Source organism: Sus scrofa, chromosome 6, assembly GCF_054392235.1.
Source record: "Sus scrofa isolate SSC_HxYL_T2T_F1_AM1 chromosome 6, Sscrofa_HxYL_maternal_Yorkshire_Landrace_v2.0, whole genome shotgun sequence".
Classification (NCBI taxonomy): domain Eukaryota; kingdom Metazoa; phylum Chordata; class Mammalia; order Artiodactyla; family Suidae; genus Sus; species Sus scrofa.
In genome coordinates, this window is record NC_139388.1 from 164,123,511 (window position 1) to 164,148,936 (window position 25,426).

Genomic DNA, 25,426 nt, shown 5'->3' on the forward strand with positions numbered 1-25,426 from the left:
GGGAATTTTTGTACTGTTGATAACAGAAAAAGTTTAAAACAGTAATTTTACTATAAAATAACCACACTTATTTTGCAAGCAAATGAACATTTGCTACTCATGTAAGAAAAGATGAGGAAGGATTTCCCGTTGTGGCTCAGTGGTTAACGAATCCGACTAGGAACCATGAGGTTATTATGGGTTTGATCCCTGACCTTGCTCAGTGGGTTAAGGATCCTGCGTTGCTGTGAGCTGTGGTGTAGGTCACAGACATGGCTCAGATCCCGAGTTGCTGTGGCTGTGGTGTAGGCTGGCAGCTACAGCTCCGATTAGACCCCTAGCCTGGGAATCTTTATATGCCGAGGGAGCGGCCCAAGAAATGGCAAAAAGACCAAAAAAAAAAAAAAAAAAAAGAGGAAAATTAGAAAATAACTATGATGTTTTTTCATAATATTATTCTTATTAAAAATCAGTTTCAGTTATATGAAACAGATACAACTTAAAATGAAACTTGGCAATTTTCTGAGTCTTTAACTCCGCACTAGCATTTATCTATATTAAGTAGATTTATTTTTAAAAAATCTTTGTAGCTTTTATTTATACACACAAAAATGATTTATGGAGGTTTTGTTTTGAATGAAGAAATAGTGTGTCTAAAAAGTTTTATAAACAGAATTGTGGATCAGCATTGCAATATCAAGTTTTTATTGTTTAGGCTTGTGTAAGATGTCATCTACAAAATTATTAGTCATTATTGTAGAATAGCTTTAGAAAATTTTAAATATTTTAGTTATTGCATAAGATTAAACTAATCTTTTAGCATAAAAGGCATTTTTATTTTTATTTATTTAATTAAATTATTATTATTATTATCATTTGCTTTTTAGGGCCACACCTGCAGCGAATGGAGGTTCCCAGGCTAGGGAGGCCAATCGGAGCTACAGCTGCCAGTCTATGCCATAGCCACAGCATCAGGGGACCCGAGCTGTGTCTGCGACCTACACCACAGCTCATGGCAGTGCTGGATCCTTAACCCACTGAGCAAGGCCAGGGATCAAACCCACAACCTCATGGTTCCTAGTTGAATTCGTTTCCACTGCACCATGACGGGAACTCGGGCATTATTTTTGAAATTAGAAACCTGCAGCAATTTCTACAAGAAGTTAGGTATATTTGACAACTGTTTTGACAATTATATAAAAAAAAACTTTTATCAAGAATAACGAAAAAATGTATTAAATTTAATTATTGAAAAACCAGGAGCACAGACATTCTTTTACAAGTAAAAATACTACATCTCTTTGCTGGAAAAAAATATTAGTCAAAAAAGAAATTAATGGTGAAAATCTCGTATGGTTTTGGCTTAAATTTAAATTATCATAATTTGTTTAAATACTATTTTGTAAAGTAATTTAGAAAGAAGCACCTAGTAAGTTTTTTATTTTAAATTGAAGTATAATTGATAATAGTTTCGGGTATAGTGTAGTGATTGTATTTTTAGAGATTATACTCCATTAAAAGTTATTACAAAGTAATAGCTATAATTCCATGTGCTATACAGTATATGCTTGTTGCCTCTAATAGTTTTTTTTTTTTTTTTAAACTAAAAGATGATAATTGCGCAGAGAATGTAGAGAATGTTGTACTACAACAGGAATTATAAAAGCTAGGTCTAGGAGTTCCTTGGTGGTTCAGTGGGTTAAGGATCTGGCTTTGTCACTGCTGTGGGATGGGTTTGATCCCTGGCCCTGGAACTTCTACATGCCGTGGGTGTGGCCAAAACAAAAACAAAAATGAAAACAAATTAGGTCCAAGTTGAGTAAGATGTTTCAGTGGAGACATAACTAGGTAAGTTTAATTTCCTTCTTTCTCTTTTTCTTGCTTTTTCTTTCTTTTGAAATACTCTTTGGCATAAACATAGATAGTTGGGAGTAAATGAATTGCGTTCTGAGTGTTTGAATTTAGATTATATTTTTGTGTTGATATGATGCATAGTTATATGACATGATTAGAGGTATTTGACTGCCCAAATTTGTGATTTAATAAATTAACCAAGTAAAATCAAAGGTGCTACATGCAGTTTTCTTTTGCTTACTATTTTTTTAAATTTTTATTTTTTTAAATTTTTGTCTTTTTAGGGCTGTACCCGCGGCATATGGAGGTTCCCAGACCAGGGGGCCAATTGGAGCTACACCTTCTGGCCTATGCTACAGCCACAGCGATGCCAGATCCGAGCCACATCTGCGACCTACACCACAGTTCACGGAAACGCCAGATCCTTAACCCACTGAGCGAGGCCAGGGATCAAACCCACAACCTCATGGTTCCTAGTCGAATTAGTTTCTGCTGCACCATGACGGGAACTCCCTCTTTTGCTTACTCTTAAGTTTTATTCATGTTATTAATCTTTGTTGAACACTGTAAGTATGAATTTAAGGCATATGGGGCAAATTGAAAATAAAAAATCCTGGTTTCCATACTATATGGTATATGAGTTATTTCCAATAAAGAAGTAATTTAACAAAATACAGTATTTCCATTTGTTTATAGTTTTTGCCCTTTGATAAAGTGTAGTAGTTGTGTTCTTTCCTACTATAATTTTTTTTCCTAAACATTATTATTCTTTCAGAGTAGTTTTAGTTTCACAACAGAGTTGGGCTAAAAATTACGGAGTGCCCATGTACTCCTTTCCCTTACATAGGACTAGCTTCCCTGACTATCAACATCGCTGCACTAGATGGTACATTTGTAGCAGTCGATGAACCTACATTGACACATCATTATCATTCAAAGTCCATCCTTTACCTTAGGGTTTACTCTTAGGAATATCCGTTCTGTGGATTTTGACAAATGTATAATGACATGTATCCACCATTGTATCGTGATACAGACTATTACTATCACTTTTTAATTCTGGGTTGATGTTGGTTTTTAAAATTTTCTTACATCAAAAGAATTTCTTTAACTTTTTGTGCTTCTGAAGTAGAGACAGTCTGTTGACATTGATTCTCCGTGTTTACAGAATCAAGTTAGAAGGAGGTTAGTAGTATAGATAGGTAGTGTTTAGTGGGAGAGTCATGTGGGAAAGATCTCGCCACTTAAGCTTTTATAAACTGATTTCCTATGTTACATATATACTGGAATTCTTGTGCTCTTTGTTTCATTTCCTTTTATGTTAATTGTGGTACATCAGTTGCAGGTTTTATTTTCCTTTTAGTTGAAATTTTTATTGAGTAATGTAGAACAATGTTTTACTTCTAAAATTCCCTTTTTTGATGTCGTATTGCCAGAATTACATTAGAACCTCCCTTAAGGGTGTTTTGCTGTTATTTACCAAATGGGTTTTAACTCCTTTTGATACGGTTTTCAGTTTAAGTTTATAAAAATTTTTTACTATCTGGTTTTGAGAATAAATTTTAAAAGCTTTTTAAATGTCTAACCAATTTTGTAAAAACGGCTTTTGCATTTTAAATAATACATTTTTTTTTTAACCCAATAGTTTGCTTGCCTAAACTGGATTTGAAGCAATTCAAACTACTGGAGATCTACAACTTCACAATATCACGATTGGAAAGAAGCAGGTTTTCAAATAATGGAAGAGTCTAAGACCTCTAAAAATGAAAATCATGAACCAAAGAAGAATGCTTGGGCTTTTTCTGAAGAAAGCAAAGCAGTTAAAGTTATAACCAATCAAACTTTGAAAGCTAGAAATGATAAATCCATAAAAGAAATTGGGACCAACTCCCCAAATAAGAATACTAGTAAAAAAAATAAGCAAAATGATATTTGTATAGAAAAAACAGAAGTTAAATCGTGTAAAGTAAATGCCGCCAGTGTTCCAGGTCCTAAAGATTTGGGATTAGTCCTTCGAGATCAAAGTCATTGCAAAGCAAAAAAATCACCGAGTTCACCGGTGAAAGCAGAAAAGCTACCTGTTTCACAGGCGAAAGTAGAAAGGGCACCCATTTTACAGGCAAAAGCGGAAAAATCACCAAAGTCACCTAATTCACCAGTGAAAACAGAAAAGGCCTCCAGCTTACAGGCAACAGCAGCAGAAAAAACACTTAATTCACAGAGGAAAGCAGAAAAAGCACCTGGTTCTCAGATGAAATCAGAAAAGGTGCCCAGCTTACCAACGGAAGCTGAGAAGGTACCTGGTTTACTGTTGAAAGAAAATATGGGGCAGACAGAATTACAGAAGATTGGGAAAAAAATTCCAAGCCCTATTACTTCTTTGGACAAAGTGAATATTGGTGTTGCAGAAGGAATAAAATCTGCTCTGGAAAACTCACAGCCACCTCAGAAGCAACAAACATGTACAGATAATACTGGTGATTCTGATGATAGTGCTTCAGGAACTGAAGACATATCAGATGATTTGAGTAAGTACAAATTAGGATATATCATGCAAGTCACATTTTTGAAGGAATTTTTTATATTAATGTTTAGATTATCCTTCGTTTTATTTATTTATTTATTTTGTCTTTTTAGGGCTGCACCCACAGCATTATGGAAGTTCCCAGGTTAGGGTTGAATTGGAGCTGTAGCTGCTGGCCTATACCACAGCCACAGCAACACCAGATCCTTAACCCACTGAGTGAGGGCAGGGAGTGAACCTTCATCCCCATGGATCATCGTCAGGTTCATTAGCCACAGAGCCATGAAGGGAACTCCTAAAGTTTTTTTTTTTTTCTTTTGAAGTGACAAAATAAGGTATCAGTGATGTGATTAATATTGTGAGCTCTGGAGTAAATTTTTCATAGGTTTTGAATCTTACCTTTCTCACTTAACAACTTAGTAATCTTGGATAAGCTGCTTATCCTTTAAAACATGTCTCAGTTTCCTCATTTTTTAAAAAAAAGTGGAGCTGCTTGCTGCCTTTGCTATAAAGTTTAAATGAAATAATAGAATATTTCATGTAGTCCTTGGGACAGTAGGCATGCAATGGCAGTGAGTATCCTTTATTACTACTATTTCTCATATTTAAATAATGCATTTGTGTTATTTGTTAACATGGTGAACTAGTTTAAAGAAGTAAGTAGACCAAGTAGGGGTCCTGTTGGGATACTTGCTTTAACAATTTAAGAAGAATGAGTTATAGTACTACAGTCATTTTTCATAAATGTTTTTCATGGGTTTTTTTTTGTTTTGTTTTGTTTTTTGTTTTTGTCTTTTTTTTTTTTTTTTTTTGCTATTTCTTGGGCCGCTCCTACGGCATATGGAGGTTCCCAGGCTAGGGGTCCAATTGGAGCTGTAGCTGACAGCCTACACCACAGCCACAGCAACTCGGGATCCGAGCAGCATCTGCGACCCACTAGTCGGATTCGTTAACCACTGCCCCATGTGAAGAAACTGAACTTAATATTTAAATTAATGATTTCTTCTTTGTAAGTTAAATTGAATTTAAAGTCTTTATATATAGGTCATTGTCTATTTGGACATGCTAAGCTGTATATAATTTTGATTAATCTTGGGCCCACCTGAGGTTAGTGCTTAGTCTCCATTAGGTCCAACTTTATCTCCCCTTTGCACTTCCACCGTTTTTTTTTTTAATTTAATTTTATTTTTTTGCCATTCATTTATTCCATATATATTTTGGGAGGGGAGAGTCTGCTATATGTCAGGTGCTGATCTAGTCGCTAAGAATATAGCATAAACAAAACAGACAACACTGACTTATGGAATTAATATTCTAGTGGAGGAGGCAGACAACAAACATAGTAAAAAACTAAAGTATATAATAAGTATATAAGTATATAATAAGTTGGTGATAATTCTTATGAGTTAAATAAAGCAGGGAAGGAATAATGCTGCTGTGTCTGGTGGTGGTGTTTCAGATTTAAATTATCACTGAGAAGGTGACATTAGAGCAAAATACTTGGAAGGTAAGAGGTGAGAGAGTGTGCCTGGTGAATATTTGAGTGGAGACTCTTCTAGGTTCAGGCTTCTCAAACTTTAATGTGCATATGAATCACTTGGGAATTATAGTGAACTTCAGATTCCTTTTTTTTTTCTTCTTAGGGCCACACCTGCGGCATATTGAAGTTTCCAGGCTAGGGGTCTAAACAGAACTATAGCTGCTGACCTGCGCCACAGTCACAGCCATGCCAGATCTGAGATGCGTCTGCAACCTACACAGCAGCTCAGGCAATGCTGGATCCTTAACCCATTGAGCGGGGCCAGGGATTGAACCTGCATCCTTATGGGTACTAGTTGGGTTCGTTACTGCTGAGCCACAAGGGGAACTCCTTAAAATTCAGATTCTTTTTAAAAAAATTAAAACAAATTTTTTTGGCCATACTCACAGCATGTGGAAGTTCCTGGGCCATGGATTGAACCCACGCAACAGCAGTGATCTGAGCTGCTTAACTCACTGCACCACAAGGAAACTCCAAAATTCACATTCTTGGGCTCCATTTTCTGAGATTTTTGAATTAGAACATCTAGAGTCTAAGATATTGGGCTTCTAACAGGCTTCTGAGTGAAGCTGGTGCTGCTGTCAGAAACATGCTTTTGAGCATCATCTTATCTTCTTTCTTTCATTTATACCACCCTTCGTTGTACTCTCAACATAGCAGCCAGAATCATCCTGTTAAAATTGTTCAGACCATGTTACCATGGTTATTTTGAAATGTTTCAGTGGTTTCCCATACATCAGAGTAAAAGCTAGTGTCCTTGCAGTGGCCTCTTCAGCATTCCCCACCACTTCTCTGCCTTCGTTCATCTATTACTCACCCTTTTTCTCTGTTCTAATAACTACACAATTTCTTTGCAGTTCCTCAAATGTGAAGACAGGTGTCCACATGATGGTTATTGCATTTGCTTTTTCCTCCGCCTGGAACACTCTTCCCTCAGATGTCCATATGGCTAGCTCTCTTATCTCCTTTACCTTCTCAGCCTTTTGCTGAGTCATTTTTCTACAATTTATAGCCTTCTATCTGGAACTCCTCTTTATTCCTTTTATCTGTTTGATTTTTCTCCATGGTTCTTATTTATTATCTGTCATATTAAAGTTTTTCTTATTTACCTTTTAATATTAGTTTTATTGATATAATTCATATGCCATAAAATTTGCTATTTTAACATATGCAATTTAGTATTTTTTAGTTTATTTACAAAGCTGTGTAGACATTACCACTGTCTAAATCCTGAATATTTTCATCATCTGCAAAAGAAAATTCATACCCATTAGCAGTCACTGCTCATTACCCTCTCCTCCTATGCACTGCCAACCACAAAATGCTCTCTGTCTCAAGATTTGCCTGTTTTATAGAAGTGAACTTATACAACATGTGGCCTTTTGTGTCTGGCTTTTTTCTCTTAGTATTTTAAGATTCATCCATATTGTAACATGTATCAGCACATCATTACTTTTTATTGCTGAGTATTCCTCTTGTGCTCCTTTTGTAGTAGGAGATATATCACTTCCAGAGGTACACTCTTTTTGTTCAGAAAATTAATACTGTCAAAAGATAGAACTGACTGTTAGGGTTCTTGTAAATGGCATGGAGAATAACTTTTGAGGGCAGAGGGAAGAGATTTATTGATTATGAGCATTTTTTTTTAATTTTTAGAAGTGCTTTTAGATATGTCCAGATCTCTTTATTCAGCACTCTAATAATAAGTGTCATCTCTGGTCTGGGCATTGTATTAAAAACTGAAGGTACAAAGTTGAGTAAGACTTGGTCATTTAGCATCAAGGAATTCATTATCTAATGTAGAAGGTAGATAAATAAATACAAATTACATTACTATGAAAATGTGAGATAACAGAGGGTGCTATGAAAATATAAAGAATATTAGACTATCTTTTGAAACATGTGATAACTAAGTAAGTTGAATTTTTCAGGACAGCTTAAGCTGAATTACTAGTCAAAGTGGGAAGGGCCTTGATGGTAAAGGTTACAGAACATGTAAAATCATTGATACTTGAAGTACCAGTGATCCATTCTAGCATATCTGCTATGAATGGAGTGAAAAGTGTTAGGGCAGGACATAAAATTAGTTATAGGGACAACTTAGCTCTCTTTCTCGAAGTCTTGGCTTAAAATCTCAGAAAAGCCTTCCCTGACTCTCATAACTAAAGTTTATTTCCACTCTGTTACTTGGTTTTTTTTTTTTTTTTCTCCTTTATAGCTTTTACTACAGCTTGGAATTACTATATTTAAACTGCTGATTGCCTTCAAGAGGCAAGGACTGTGTGTTATAAGTTAGAAAGTTTAAACCTTACTGAACTCTACGAAAGCCTGTTACATATTTAAGCAAGAGAATAACATGATTCAATTTGTATTTGTAAAAAAAAATCACACTGATGGTGGAACCTACTGTATGCCAGGTACATATTGTTAGATGCTAGAAATGGAAAGACTGAAAATACATAGTCTATGCCTTAAAGAGATTACAGTCTAGTTAGGAGGCAGAGAAGCAAAGAAAAAACATTGCTGTGATAGAGATATATATGAGTTCAGTGAAAGCAAAGAAGAAGGAGTCTGGTGTGGGTTTGTGGTCTAGAGTGTGTGTATTCTTTTAGCCTCTACTGTATAGTGATAAAGTCACTGTAGTGACTTTCATTCAGTGAGTCATCTCTGGAACTTAAAATAGCTTTACATTGTATTTACTTCAGAGATTCTACTTTATATTATATTTACTTTATATATCCACTTTGTATCATATTTCAGAGTCTTCAGATAGTTATGTTAGCATTATATAGTGAGTCTTAATCATATTTGTCTTTTTTGATATAGGTGGGTTGGAAGAAGATAGGCATTTGATCCATGAAATAGATTTTTCTTTGTGAATTTTGATACCATGTGTATATTTTACTTATATTTTACATAGATATACCAACTTATATAATCAAGGAAAGTATAAAGGAAGAACTTTTTCTTATCTGTATAAATTGAATGTCTATTTTCCAATAAAATTTTTAAAAAATTTATCAATTCTGATGATGGTAACTAAGTGATTACCTTCCTTTTCTAGGTAAAACGAAGAATGATGAATCTAATAAAGAAAATTCTTCAGAGATGGACTATTTAGAAAATGCCACTGTAATAGATGAATCTACATTGACACCTGAGCAGAGGCTAGGATTGAAACAAGCAGAAGAACGCTTAGAAAGAGATCACATCTTTCGACTTGAAAAAGTATGCTATGCTGTTTTGGTTATTTGGAGGACAATGCATGTTTCATAACTTTTTCTTCCCCAAGTACAGCTCTTTTTTTTTTTTCTTTTAATATTCCTTAGACGGAGATACCATTCATCTTTCCTTCCTTCCTTCTTTCCTGTCTTCTTCTCTTCCTCTCTCTTTTCTTCCATCTGTGAGTCTGACTTCATTCATTCATCCCAGGGCTCAGCAGACTATGGCCTACCTCCTTGTTTTTGTTTTTTTTTTTGTTTATATATATTTTGTCTATATATATGTATTTTTATCACATCTGTGTAATGATCATCACAGTCCAATTTCACAGGATTTCCATCTCACAACCCAAGCACATCCCCCCACCTCCCAAACTGTCTCCTCCGGAGACCATAAGTGTTTCAGTGTCTGTGAGTCACCATCTGTTCTGCAAAGAAGTTCATTGTGTCCCCTTTTCAGATTCCACATGTCAGTGAAAGCATTTGATGTTGGTGTCTCATTGTATGGCTGACTTCAGTCAGCATGATAATTTCTAGGTCCATCCATGTTGCTAAAAATGCTGGTATTTTGTTCCTTTCAATGGCTGAGTAATATTCCATTGTGTATATGAACCACATTTTCTGGATCCGCTCCCCTGTCAATGGATATTTAGGTTGTTTCCACGTCTTGGCTATTGCAAATAGTGCTGCGGTGAGCATCGGAGTACATGTGTCTTTTTGAGTCGTGGTTTTCTCTGGATAGATGCCCAGGAGTGGGATTGCTGGATCAAATGGTAGTTCTATGTTTAGTTTTCTGAGGAATCTCCACGCTGTTTTCCACAGTGGTCGCACCAATTTACAATCCTACCAACAGTGTGCTAGGGTTGCTTTTTCTCCACACCCTCTCCAGCACTTATTGTTTGTAGAATTTTTGATGATGGCCGTTCCAGCTAGTGTAAGGTGGTACCTCATAGTGGATTTGATTAGGATTTCTCTAATCATGAGTGACGCTGAACATCTTTTCATGTGTTTTTTGGCCATCTGTATGTCTTCTTTGGAGAACTGTCTGTTTAGATCTTCTGCCCATTTTTTGATGGGGTTGTTTGTTTTTTTGGTGTGGAGCTGCAGAAGGTGTTTATAAATTTTGGAGATTAACCCCTTGTCAGTTGATTCATTTGCAAAGATTCTTCTCCCATTCTGAGGGTTGTCTTTTTGTTTTGTTTAGGGTTTCCTTTGTTGTGCAGAAACTTTTTAAGTTTGATTAGGTCCCATTTGTTTAGTTTTGTTTTTACTGTCATTGCTCTAAGAGGTGGATCTGAGAAGATATTGCTGTCATTTATGTCAGAGAGTGTTTGGCCTATGTTTTCCTCTGAGAGTTTTATAGTGTCTGGTCTTACATCTAGGTCTTCAATCCACTCTGAGTTGGTTTTTGTGTATGGTGTTAGGGAGTGTTCTAATTTCATTCTTTTCCATGTGGCTGTCCAGTTTTCCCAGCACCACTTATTGAACAAGCTGTCTTTTCTCCATTGTATGTTCTTGCCTCCTTTGTCATAGATTTGTTGACTGTAGGTGTGTGGGTTTAATTCTGGGCTTTCTATCCTGTTCCACTGATCTATATTTCTGTCTTTGTGCCAGTACCATATGGTTTTTATGACTGTAGCTTTGTAGTATAGTCTGAAGTCCAGGAGCCTGATTCCTCCAGCTCCAATTTTCTTTTTCAGGATGTCTCTGGCTATTCTGGGTCTGTTGTGCTTCCAAACAGACTTTAAAATATTTTGTTGGAGTTCTGTGAAAAATGTCCTTGGTAATTTGATAGGGAATACATTGAGTCTGTAGACTGCTTTAGGTAGTATATAGTCATTTTGATAATATTAACTCTTCCAATCCACGAGCATGGTATGTCTTTCCATCTATTTGTGTCATCTTTGATTTCTTTCATCAGTGGCTTGTAGTTTTCAGAGTACAGGTCTTTTGTCTCTTTAGGTAGGTTTACTCCTAGGTATTTTATTCTTTTGGATGTGATGGCAAACGGCATTGCTTCCCTAATTTCTCTGATCTTTCATTGTTAGTGTATAGAAATGCCATCAATTTCTGTGTATTTGTTTTGTATCCTGTGACTTTGCCAAATTCATGGATGAGCTCTAACAGTTTTCTGGTAGAGTCTTTAGAATTCTCTAGGTATAGTATCATGCCATCTGCAAACAGGGATACTTTTACTTCTTCCTTTCCAATTTGGATTCCTTTTATTTCTTTTACTTCTCTGACTGCTGTGGCTAGGACTTCCAAAACTATGTTGAATAGTACTGGCGAAAGTGAACATCCTTGTCTTGTTCCTGATCTCAGCGGGAATTCTTTCAGTTTTTCACCATTGAGAATGATGTTATCTGTGGGTTTTTCATATACGGCCTTTATTATGCTGAGGTAGGTTCCTGCTGTGCCCACTTTCTGAAGGGTTTTTATCAGAAATAGGTGTTGGATTTTGCCAAAGGCTTTTTCCGCGTCTATTGAGAGGATCATATGGTTTTTACTCTTCAGTTTGTTAATGTGGTGTATCACACTGATTGATTTGTGGATATTGAAGAACCCTGCATCCCTGGGATAAATCCCACTTGATCATGATGTACAATCCTTTTAATGTATTGTTGGATGTGGTTTACTAGTATTTTGTTGAGGATTTTTGCGTCTATGTTCATCAGTGAAACTGGCCTGTAGTTTTCTTTTTGTGCGTATGTGTGTCTTTTTGCCTTTTCTAGGGCCACTCCCACAGCATATGAAGGTTTGGGCTAGGGGTCGAATCGGAGCTGTAGCTACTGGCCTACACCAGAGCCACAGCAACTCGAGATCCAAGCTGCGTCTGCAACCTACACCACAGCTCATGGCAATGCTGGATCCTTAACCCACTGAGCAAGGCCAGGGATTGAACCTGCAACCTCATGGTTCCTAGTTGGATTTGTTAACCACTGCGCCATGACTGGAACTCCATGTGGTTTTCTTTTTTTGTGGTATCTTTGTCTGGTTTTGGTATCAGGGTGATGGTGGCCTCATAGGATGAGTTTGGGAGTATCCGCTCCTCTGCAATTTTTTGAAATAGTTTCAGAAGAAGAGGTGTTAGCTCTTCTCTAAATGTTTCATAGAATTCACCTGTGATGAACAGGGAGTTCTTTTATGGTGCAATGAATTAGGGATCTGGCTTTGTCACTATAGCACCTTGGGTTGCTGCTGTGGTACAGTTTCGATCCTTGGCCTGGGAACTTCCACATGCCACAGGTATGGAGAAAAAAAAACCCACAAAACCTCTAAACAAACCACATATAGAAGGAACATATCTCAACCCAATAAAGGCCATATATGCCAGGGCCACAGCTTAAATCATAATCAATACTGAAAGGTAGCAAGTTTTTCTCTAAGACCAGGAACAAGACAAGAGTGCCCTTCGATACAGTATTAGAAGTCCTAGCTAGAGCAATCAAGCAAGAAACAGAAATAAAAGGTGTGAGAATTGGATAAGAAGATGTCAAATCATCTATATGTGAAGATAAAATGATTTTACTGTTAGATCTAATCAATGAATTCAATAAAGTTGCAGGATACAAAATTAACATACAAAAATCAGTAATGTTTCTATACAATAACAGCGAATTTTCTGAAAAATAAAGACGTGAAAATAATAAAATACATAGGAATAAATTCAACTAAGGCAGTGACGATCTCTACTCTGAAAACTACAAGACACTTATGAAAGAAGTTGAAGAAGATACAAATAAATGGAAAGAATTCCCATGTTCATGGATGGGAAGAATTAATATTTAACATGTCAATAATACCAAAAGTTATCAATAGTCAATGCAATCCCTATCAAGAGTCCAATGGAATTTTATATTCCTAAAGTTTATATGGAACCTAAATAAACAAACCCTGAATAACAACAGAAATCTTGAGAAAGAACAAAGCAGGAAGCATCAAGCTTCCTGCTGTCAAGCTATATAACAACGCTAGAGTCATCAAAACAGTATGGTACTAGCATAAAAACAGACCAATGGAACAAAATCAAGAACCTGGAAATAAACTCAAACATATACAGTCAACTAATATTTGATAAGGGAGCCAAGAATAAATACTCAATGGAAAAAAGACAGTCTTTTCAAGAAATGGTGCTGGGATAATTGGATAGTCATAAGTAAAAAAAAGAAAGTGAACTCATATCTTACAAAACTCCCCAAAATTTACCCAAAATGAATTAAAGACTTGAATGTACAACCCGAAACCATGAAACTCCTAGAAGAAAATACAGGCATAAAACTCCCTGACATAGGTCTTGGTAATTTTTTTGATATAACACTTAAAATATAAGCAACAAAATCTAATATAAGTGGGACTACATCAAACTAAAATGCTTCTGCACAGCAAAGGAAATTACTAACAAAGTGAAAAGATAACTTAAGGAACAGGAAAAATATTCACAAACCATATATCTGATAAGTGGTTAATATCCAAAATCTACAAAGAACTCATACAACCCAACAGCAAAAAACCAAATGACCCAGTTTAAAAATGAGCAAAGGCCCTGAACAGATGTTTCTCCAAAGAAGATACGTGAAAGACCAACAGGTGCATTAAAAGATGCTCAACATCGCTAGTCATTAGGGAAATGGAAATTAAAACCACAATGAGGTACCTCCTCACACCTGTTGGAATTGCTCTTATCAAAAAAGACAAAAGGCAACAAATGTTGACAAAGAAAAAACGGGAACTCTAGTACACTGCTGGCAGGAAAGTAAATTAGTACAGCCCCTATGGAAAACAGTATGTAGGCTCCTCAAAAAATTAAAAAACAGAACTATAATATGATCCTGCAATGCTACTTCTGGAAATATATCCAAAGGAAACAAAAGCACTAACTCAAAAAGACATCTGCACCCCATGTTCATAGCCGCATTATTTATATTCGCTAAGACATGGAAACAACCCAAGTGTCCATCAATGGATGAACACATAAAAAAGTTGTGGTATATGTATATGTACATGTATATGTATATACACACACACACCACACTCAAACATACAACAGACTATTATTCACCCATAAAAAATGAGAAAATCCTGCCATTTACAATAACATGGATGGTCCCTGAAGGCATATGCTAAGTAAAACAAGTCAGACAAAGAAAGACAAAAACTGTATGATCTCATTTATATGTGGAATCCTTAAAAAAACAAAAACAAAACAAAACAAAAACCCTCTGAAAAAGAGATCAGACTTGTGGTTACCAGAAACAGAGGATGAGAGAGAGGAAAATTGAAGCAAGATGGACAAAAGGTACAAACTTATAAGTACTAGGGATGTAATGAACACTGCTATAAGGTATACAGGAAAACTGTTAAGAGAGTAAATCCCAAAAGTTCTCATCACAAGAATATTTTTTCCTTTTTTTCTTTCTTGTCTTTTTATTGTATCTATGAGATGAATGTTAAGTGAATCTATTATAGTAATAATTTCACAATACATGTAAATCCAACCATCATGCTATACATCTTAAGTTTATATAGCCAGGTATATCAATTATTTATCAATAAAACTGAAAAGAAAATAAATGCAGTAACCTGAAATTAAAAAAAAAAAAATTCCTGGAGTTCCCGTTGTGGCTCAGAGGTTAACGAATCCGACTAGGAACCATGAGGTTGCAGGTTCGATCCCTGCCCTTGCTCAGTGGGTTAATGATCTGGCATTGCCATGAACTGTGGTGTAGGCTGGAGATGTGGCTTGGATCCTGCGTTGCTATGGCTCTGGCGTAGACCGGCGACTACAGCTCCGATTAGACCCCTAGCCTGGGAACCTCCATGTGCCGAGGGAGCAGCCCAAGAAATGGCAAAAAGACAAAACAAAAACAAAAACAAAAAACAAAAAAAACACAACCAAACTAGAATTCCCACAGGGGCGCAATGAAATTGGCCCTATCTCTGGAATGCTGGGATGCAGGTTCAATCCCCAGCCTGGCACAATGAGTTGGGGATCTGATGCTGAGCAGCTCAGGCATAGGTCCCAACTGTAGCTCCAATCTGATCCCTGGCCCAGAACTACGTATGTCATAGGGTGGCCAAAAATGAAAGGAAAAAATTGTTATTACCATATTATTTTCTTTCTCTAAAAGAAACTCCTAGAAAAGCAGTATTAAGGTTTTAAAAAATGCCCAACTCAACTTTTTAATATGGTTATCATGGCACATGAAAAGGCACTCAATACTTACTTTGATAATACACAGATCCAGAATAGCCACTAACTCTAGACTTACGAAAGAGTGAGAGGAAAGACAGAACTAAGTAAAATAGCAAATTGCAAAAACAACTTCCTGCTAAGTTCTTGTGAAATTAACTATACAAGCTAAACTCTCTCTTACATTATAGGCCTCTACTCCTTGATATTCCTTTCTACTTTCATGAGATGACTACTCTGTCCTAAGTTTATTAATAACCCAGGACTGCATTCTTCAGTTTAGATATGACCTCATTTTTCTAGCTATACAAAATCATACTGTTTCTTTACTTCCCTATTTATCAAGAATGATGATCTATTTCCTTGTATGCATACTTACATATCCCAAATATCTAAGAACTGAATTATAATTCTTTCCCTCAATATCCAGCAGTGTTTTACTGTTAGGGGTAGGAATGTGTATTTCTAGGTTAAAAAATTAATTAGTACTCAGGAATAAGATACCTGGATAGAATAGGGTAAAATAGATCCTAATACATAGGAGATATTCAGTAAATATGAGAAAAAAAGAGGAAAGAGAAAACCAAAGGGAGAAGGAGGAACGATACAATATCCTGCAGCGTTTGCTAATTTATTTGTCACTCCAAATGAACTGTTAACTTCTAATTGACAGAAACTGTGTCTTCTTCTCCAACATATCCCCAGTGACTTGCACATATCTAGAATATAATAAGTTCTCAGTATCTTTTCATTCATTTGTTTGTTTTGCTTTTTAGGGCTGCACCCACGGCATATGGAGTTTCCCAGGCTAGGGGGCCAATCAGAGCTATAGCTGCTGGTCTACACCACAGCCACAGCAACATGGGATCCGAGTTGCGTCTGTGACCTACACCACAGCTCATGGCAACGCTGGATCCTTAACCTGCTGAGCAAGGCTAGGGGTTGAACCTGCAACCTCTTGGTTCCTAGTCAGATTCATCTCTGCTGTGACACGACAGGAACTCCTCTCAATATCTTTTTGATAAAGGGATATTATCAGGGGTCAGCAAACTTCTTGTAAAGAGACAAAATAGTATTTCAGTAAGTTATTTTATGCTTTGGTAAATAGATATTTTATGCTTTGTGGTTAATATATTCTCTGCAGCAACACCTCAAAACTCAACTCTGCCATGTAGCACAAAAGCAGCCACAGATAATAGGGATGTGTTCCCTATTATAAGACTATGTTCCAATTAGACATTGTTTATAAAAACATAAGATATTTTACCAATTTAAAAAAAATACATCTTAGAGGAAAACATAGGCCAAACACTCTCTGACATAAATGACAGCAATATCTTCTCAGATCCACCTCTTAGAGCAATGACAGTAAAAACAAAACTAAACAAATGGGACCTAATCAAACTTAAAAAGTTTCTGCACAACAAAGGAAACCCTAAACAAAACAAAAAGACAACCCTCAGAATGGGAGAAGAATCTTTGCAAATGAATCAACTGACAAGGGGTTAATCTCCAAAATTTATAAACACCTTCTGCAGCTCCATACCAAAAAAAAAAACAAACAGCCCCATCAAAAAATGGGCAGAAGATGTCAACAGACAGTTCTCCAAAGAAGACATACAGATGGCCAAAAAACACATGAAAAGATGTTCAGCGTCACTCATGATTAGAGAAATCCTAATCAAATCCACTATGAGGTACCACCTTACACTAGCTGGAACGGCCATCATCAAAAATTCTACAAACAATAAGTGCTGGAGAGGGTGTGGAGAAAAAGCAACCCTAGCACACTGTTGGTAGGATTGTAAATTGGTGCGACCACTGTGGAAAACAGCGTGGAGATTCCTCAGAAAACTAAACATAGAACTACCATTTGATCCAGCAATCCCACTCCTGGGCATCTATCCAGAGAAAACCACGACTCAAAAAGACACACGTACTCCAATGTTCATTGCAGCACGTTATACAATAGCCAAGACATGGAAACAACCTAAATGTCCACTGACAGAGAAGTGGATCAAGAAGATGTGGTACACATACACAATGGAATATTACTCAGCCATTGAAAGGAACAAAATACCAGCATTTTTAGCAACATGGATGGACCTAGAAATTATCATGCTGACTGAAGTCAGCCATGCGATGAGACACCAACACCACCACAGCTCAGAAAACATTTGGTGAATTAAGAAGTAGTGTCGTTAAAAATTGGAAGGTAGAGGTCTCTGTGAGGGCTCAATTAACTTCCCAATAAGGACAAATTTAAAATTTTTATACCAAAGAATTGACTAGATTGAGCTGAATTTTCTTTCTTTCCTTCCTTCCTTCCTTCCTTCCTTCCTTCCTTCCTTCCTTCCGTTTTCTGGGGCTGCACCTGCGGCATATGGAGGTTCCCAGCCTAGGGGTGTAATTGGAGCTGTAGCTGCTGGCCTTTGTCAGAGCCACAGCAACGCTGGATCTGGGCCGAGTCTGCAACCTACACCACAGCTCATGGCAATGCTGGATCGTTAACCCACTGAGTGAGGGCAGGGATCGAACCTGCAGTTGGGTTCGCTAACCACTGAGCCAAGATGGGAACTCCTCTTTTTCTGTTTCTTTTTGAAGGGCTGAACTCCTGGCATATGGAAGTTCCCAGGCTAGGGGTTGAATTGGAGCTACAGCTGCCAGCCTTCGCTACAGCCTCAGCAATGGGGGCTCTGAGCTGCATCTTTGACCTATCCCACAGCTCACGGCAACACCAGATCCTTAACCCATTGAGCGAGACCAGGGATCGGACCCGCACCCTCATGGTTCCTAGTTAGATTCATTTCTGCTGTGCCACGATGGGAACTCCCAATTTTTACTTATTTATTTAGTTTTTCTTTTTAGGGCATATGGAAGTTCCCAGGCTTGGTGTCAAATCGGAGTCGCAGCTGCTGGTCTTGCCACAGCAGTGTCAGATCTGAGCCACATCTGGGACCTACACTGCAGATTGCAGCAATGCTGTATCCTTAACCCACTGAGCAAGGCCAGGGTTCAAATCTGCATCCTCATGGGTACTAGTCAGCTACTTAACCTGCTTGAGCCATCATGGGAGCTCCAGAAGGCTATATTTATTTTAAATCTCTGTTAAGACTATTGTTAAATATGAGTCAGGTTTCATATTTAAAGAAAATTTATGGAATTCCCATCATAGCTCAGCACTTAGCGAACCCAGCTAGCATCTTTGAGGGTGCAGGTTCAATCCCTGGCCTTGCTCCGTGAAGTTGAAGTAAGGAGCCAGAATTGCTGTGAGCTTTGGTGTAGGTCACAGACACTGATTAGATGCTGCATTGCTGTGGTTCTAGCATAGGCGGGCGGTTACAGCTCCACTTGGATCCCTAGCCTGGTAACCGCCATATGCAGTTGGTGTGGCCCCAAAAAGACCGAAAAAAAAAAAAAAAAAAAAAAAGAAAGAAAATATATGTTATGTCCCTAAGTGAGAGAATCTTTATGTCAGGTTTGCAGCCTATAAGACGAATCTGAGGTAAAAAATAAGCATTGCTGCAGTTTCGATGTAAGGCACTAGAAACAATGTTTTAAAATTCAATATGTATTTATTGTGTTTTTGTAGTTTTTTATTGTGTAATCTTTTGGGTAGAGTGTTGACTTTGGATTCACGTATACATGAAATTAAATCCGGTATCTACCACTTAATATTGTGTCTTTGTGAAAGTTGTAAGCTCTGTGAGCTTTTGTTTTCACATTTGTAGAATGAGAATAATACCAGGCTAATTAGATTATGAGGAGAGTTAAAATGACAAATTGTGTGTGAAACATCTAGCATAGTGCCTAGTATATAATAAACATTTCGGAATTATTTTTTATTATATCAAGAATGCCTGTATAAAGTATGATTTAGGTACTGTGATTGAGACTTCATGTGTCAGAATTGTCCCATTAGAGTAGTTAATTCAAGAGGTTATCCATTTATTCCCCATGTGATTGTAATTGATTGGAGTGTTTTCAGAACTCAGCTTTTGGAATTCATTCTTTTGAAACCCCCTATTTGAGGGTGGATTTTATTTATTTTTATTTTTTAAAATGATTTTTATTTTTTCTATTATAGTTGGTTTACAGTATTCTGTCAATTTTCTACAGATTTTATTTTTTATAATAATCAAAAAGACTGAAACTTTGAAACCAGTTTTTGGGACAGTGTTGGAATAAGACTAATCATACTGGCTGGCTGCACCCACGGAATATGGACTTTCCCAGGCTAGGGGTTGAATCGGAGCTACAGCTGCTGGCCTGTACCACAGCCACAGCAACACAGGATCCGAGCCTCATCTGCGACCTATACCCCAGTTCACAGCAGTGCCAGATCCTTAACCCCCTGAGCGAGGCCGGGAATCGAACCCACAACCTCATGGTTCCTAGTCGGATTCTTTTCTGCTGTTCCACGATGAGGACTCCCATACTGCCTTTCTTATCTGACAGTGGATTCTAAAGACTATATGAAATAAGTATGAAATGTTATATAACATTAAATAAGTATCAAATATTAGCATTATATGGTGTTGTTTGAAATTAGTATATTACCTCCTAGGATGACTATTTTGAAAGGAAAACTATCTCTTGGATAAGTAAGTACTTTATTGTTTATTGAAAAGTATTTCTTGGGAGTTCCTGCTGTGGTGTAACAGGATCAGCAGTGTCTCTGCAGTGCTGGGATGCACGTTCAATCCCCAGCTTGGCACAGTGAGTTAAGGATATGATGTTGTTGGGGACGGCCAAAGGAAAAAAAAAAAAGTAAAAAAATTAATTTAAAAAAGAAACTTAAAAAAAAACCTCGTGTCTGATATATTTACATAGTTTACATTCAGGAAAAATTTTACATTTTTGTTCTGAAAAAAATGTGTTTTTAACTTTTTTTAGCGCTCTCCAGAATACACCAATTGTCGATATCTATGCAAGCTTTGCTTAATTCACATTGAAAACATCCAGGGAGCACATAAGCATATAAAAGAGAAACGGCATAAGAAAAACATTTTGGTAAGTTCTTTTTTACAAAATATTTATTTATTGAATGGTAAAACAATATCAAATTTTTTTTATTAATGAAGCTAAATATCAAATATTTTGTCCATTCTTATGGTAGTAACTGAAATAGTATAATGGTGTTGATGGAGTTCCCATAGTGGCTCAGTGGTTAATGAATCCGACTAGGAACCATGAGGTTGCGGGTTCGATCCCTGTCCTTGCTCAGTGGGTTAAGGATCCGGCGTTGCCGTGAGCTGTGGTTTAGATTGCAGACGCGGCTCGGATTCTGCGTTGCTGTGGTGTAGGCCAGCAACTGTAGCTCCAATTCGACCCCTAGCCTGGGAACCTCCATATGCCGAGGGAGCGGCCCCAGAAAAGGCAGAAAGACAAAAAATAAAAAAAATAGTGTTGAAAGCCATGATTGTCCTCCTTACCTTAGGTGGTCAGGAGGGGAATCTTCTCAGAGACCAGTCTGCTCATCATACAGTGTTCTGATTCCTAAGCTTAAAAATCAGGTACAGTTGCTTAGTCAACCAGTATTTATTAAGTTCTTATGTGCTTGGTCAAGGGAGGGTGAATATAAAGATAATCCTCTCAGAGTATCTGAAGTACTGGGGAAGGCATACATTAAGTATGGTGAGCTTTATTAAAGGGGGAAATGTGCTGCTAAGGAAGTGTGCAAGGATATTTTACTTAGTCTAGAGGAGGAATGGTTCCTTTGAAAAAGTGACATTTGAGTGGTTGAACCTTGGAGTAGTAGTTTTTAAAAAATTTTTAAAATCTTTTTGTCTTTTCAGGGCTGCACCCATAGCATATGGAAGTTCCCAGGCTAGTGGTTGAATTGAAGCTGTAGCTGCCATCCTACAGCACAGCCACAGCAACACGGGATCTGAGCTGTGACCTACACCACACACAGCTCATGACAACGCCAGATCCTTAACCCACTGAGTGAGGCCAGGGATTGAACCCACATCCTCATGGGTACTAGTCGGGTTCATTACCGCTGAGCCATGATGGGAACTCCCAGAATAGTAGTTTAAAAGGCAGAAAGAAGAGGAGCATAGAGAGGTGAGATGAGAGCATTTCATACAAAGAAGCAGCATGAATAAAGATCTCTTAGTCATGAAAGGACATGGCACGTGAGGAACTGAAAGAGTTTAGTATGATTGGAGCAAAGAAAGCTAGGAAGAAAATATGAGATGAAGTTGGAGAAGTCCAGGCCATGTAAGGCTTGATAAGCTTTAGACTATGGAAATTCATAAGTTTTCAGTTATTTTTATTGGAACATTTCATATAGACATAGTGTAAGTAGAATATTTTCTTTTTTAGAATTCATAGTATGTTAGCTACTTAAGTTTTTCTTTTCAAATTTAAAATATTCTGTGTAACCTAGGATATTTTCTCTGAGAAATATTCTTTCACTTGACCTTCCCAACAGGTCTGTGTTACAGGTGCTCTTTCCCTGTACTTTCATAGTGGCTTGATCAGAAAACTTAATACACTGTATCATAAATGTCTGCCTTCTCTCCTCTCATAGACTTCAGTCTTCAGTATTGTATTTAATTAATCAATTAATTTTGTCTTTTTAGGGCTGCACCCACAGCATGTGGAAATTCCTAGGCTAGGGGTTGAATCAGAGCTCCAGCTGCTGGCCTACACCACAGCCACAGCAATGCCAGATCCAAGCCATGTCTGCAGCCTATACCACATATGGTACAGGCACCACTGGATCCTTAACCCACTGAGTGGGGCCAGGGATCAAGCCCATGTCCTCCTGGATACTAGTTGGATTCATTACTACTGAGCCACAACAGGAACTCCAGTATCCAATATTTTAGAGGACAGTTTTAATTTTTATTTATTTTTGTTTCTGCATTGCTTAGTACGGTGACTGACATGTTGTAGGTGCTCAGTACATTTTCTTTGGGAAAAATGAATGTATTAGAGTTCCCTGGTGGCCTGGTGGGTTAAGACCCCAGTGTTGTCACTGCTATGGCTTTGGTTCCTGCTCTGGCATGTGTTCAGTCCTTGGCCTGGGAACTTTTGTGTGCTGTGGGCGTGGCCAAAAAATATGAATGCATTAAAAAAAATGTGGAACTTAGAAATCATTTATTTTTTTATCAGCCTGTTTTGATTTAATTAGCAGTTCAAAAGACTTAATTGAATAGAAATAAAGTGGTAGTTGAGAGAAATTTCAAGAAATGTTGAAGGTGCTGATCATTAGTGGCAGGAAGCTCAGGGAATTGAAAAAAAAGAAACTTAAAAAGAAAGCCAATTAACATTACATACATTATAGGAAAATTTTTAGAATATTGTAAAAAACAAACCAACCTGAAAAGCAGCTGTACTGGACTTTTGGTGAAATTTCAATAACTAGGACTGGATTTATCTTCTTTTTGAAATAACCAAAAAAAAAAAAAAAACCCAAACAAACAACCCCCCTCACCACAGAACCCCAAACCAAAACAAAATAAACCCAAAAAACAGACACAAGTAGCTAACAATGGTTTTCAAGCCTTGAAGAATGGACAGTGAATGGAAAATAGATGAGATGAACTCAATGCTTACTTCAATTTGAGAGAATTTTCGGATTGTACTGTAGAGATCAGAACCCAGGGGACTCCCAGAGTTGAGAAGATGGACTTGAGTCCAGGAAGTACAGTGTGGCTAGAGTTTATAGGACAGAATAACAAAAAGGAGAAAGCTATGTATAGAGAAACCCAAAAATCTATGGACTGTCTCCTCAGAGTATTCAGCACAGTAGTGATTGGTACATGGATCTGAGAAAGCTGCCTCAAGCTAGGGAAAGAACACTGAGAGAATTAGAACAGTGCTTGTTGCTCACACAAAGCTGGGAATAGTATCTTCCCATTATCCAGACTGAAAAACTTCATACTTTGTGGGGCATTGAGTAGAGTACTCAGAAAAGTATTGTTTCAGTAGTGGGGAATATTTATCCCTAAACTAAATGTGGTCTGGTCCCAACCAAAAAGTTTTAAAGGCAAGACCCAAAATAGTAAACTATTTACAAGTATTTTGTATCACTACAGAACAAAGCTTGAGAATATTTATGGAAATACAAAATATCTATCACCTCCAGAAGTTCACATTGTCTGCCATTCAGTTAAAGATTATCAGGCATTCAAGGGAGCAGGAAAGTACAAACCATGAAGGGAAGAAAAATCAGCTAATTGAAACTGACCTTGAGCTGACAAAGCAGAATTAGCAGAGGAGGACATTTAAGACAGTTAACACAACTGTATTCGTGGTGTTCTGAAAAATAGAGACATGGGGAATATAAAAAAGATTCAAGGAGTTCCCATTGTGGCTCAGTGGGTTAAGAACCCAGCTAGTATCCATGAGGATGAGAATTTGATCCCTGGCCTTGCTCAGTGGGTTAAGGATCCAGTGTTGCTACAAGTTGTGGGTGAAGGCTGGATCCTGCATTGCTGTGGCTGTGGTGTAGGCTGGCAGCTGCAGCTCCAATTCAACCTCTAGTCCAGGAACTTGCATATGCTGCATGTGCGGCCCTAAAAAAAAAGATTCAAATTGAACTTACGGAAATGAAAACTACAATGTGTGAGATGAGAAATACAGTTTGTAGGACTAATGGCAAATCAGACATTGCAAAAGAAAAGGTTAGTAAACTTGAAGATATAGCAACGAACTATGCAAAATGAAAGAGAAAGAAAAATGAACTTGGGAAAAAAAGAAAGAAAAGAGCATCACTGAGCTCTGGGATAATTGGTACTTGTGTACTGGTTCTAAACAAACTCCTCCAGGACTATTGAAGAGGAAGAATACTTTCCAACCCAGTCTATGAGTCCTGTATTACTTTATTACCAAACCAGAAAAGGACATTACAATGAAAGACGACTTCAGATCAGTATCCCTCTTGAACATAAATACAAAAATTCTAAATATATAAGAAAATTGAATCCAGTAATATATTTAAGGAGAAAATGCATCATGATCAGATAGGACTTTATTCCAAGAGTTTAACATTAGAAAACCAGTCAGTGTAATTCATCATATTAACAAAACTGAAAAAGAATACTATATGATCATCTTAGTAGATGGTGAAAAAGCATTTTAAAACATCCTTATAAAAAAAATCTCAGCAGACTAGGAATGAAAGGGAACGTTCTCAACATGATAAAAAAAAATCTATGATGAATTTATAGCTATCATTATAGTTAATGGTGGAACACTGAATGTTGTCTCCCTAAGATTAGGAAAAAAGATAGGTATGAAAACGGTATAGCTGTTGTGGGAAACTGTGTTGCAGTTCCTTAAAAAATTAAAAGTGAAATTACCGTATGAGCTAGCAGTTACTCTTTTGAGTATATGCTCAAAAGAAAAGCAGGGTCTAATATTTGTAAAGTCATGTTTATAGTAGCATCATTTGCAATAGCTAAATCTTGGGAGTAAATGTTTTGTTCATCGACAGATGAATAGATGAGCAAAATGGCACACACCATGGAATATTATAGAGCCTTAAAAAGGAAGACAATTCAGTATATTACAACATGGAAGAATCTTTTTTTTTTTTTTTTTTTTTTTTTTTTGTCTTTTTGCTATTTCTTTGGGCCGATCCTGTGGCATATAGAGGTTCCCAGGCTAGGGGTCGAATCGGAGCTGTAGCCGCCGGCCTACACCAGAGCCGCACGCAGCAATGCGGGATCCGATCCGCGTCTGCAACCTACACCACTGCTCACAGCAACGCCGGATCCTTGACCCACTGAGCAAGGGCGGGGACGGAACCCGCAACCTCATGGTTCCTAGTCGGATTCGTTAACCCCTGCGCCACGACGGGAACTCCAACATGAAAGAATCTTAAGTAAATTAATGCTAACTAAAAAAAAAGCTAGTCACAGAGTTCCCATTGTGGCTCAGTGGTAACAAAGCTGACTAGTATCCATGAGGACTCTGGTTCGATCCCTGGTCTCGATCAGTGGGTTAAGGATCCAACATTGCCATGAGCTGTGGTGTAGGTCACAGAACATGGCTTGGATTTGGCATGGCTGTGGCTGGCAGTTACAGCTCTGTTTCGACCCCTAGCCTTGGAACTTAAAAAAAATTTTTTTTTTAATTTAAAAAAGCCAGTCACAAAACGA

General features: G+C 37.4%; 1 protein-coding gene across 23 annotated transcripts in view; it reads left to right on the top strand.

Annotated features, from left to right (window-relative positions):
• TUT4 (terminal uridylyl transferase 4) overlaps positions 1–25,426 on the top strand; it is a 150,527-nt gene that overhangs the window by 33,216 nt on the left and 91,885 nt on the right. For all 23 annotated transcript variants that reach the window (XR_014808270.1, XM_084965066.1, XM_021096637.2 and 20 more), the window contains exons 2-4: positions 3,479–4,361; positions 8,962–9,125; positions 20,205–20,321. Coding sequence is in view for 22 of the 23 variants with exons in the window: in XM_084965066.1 (XP_084821192.1) it covers positions 3,572–4,361; positions 8,962–9,125; positions 20,205–20,321 (1,071 nt within the window). In the remaining variant the exon portion in view is untranslated. The remainder of the gene's footprint in view (positions 1–3,478; positions 4,362–8,961; positions 9,126–20,204; positions 20,322–25,426) is intronic.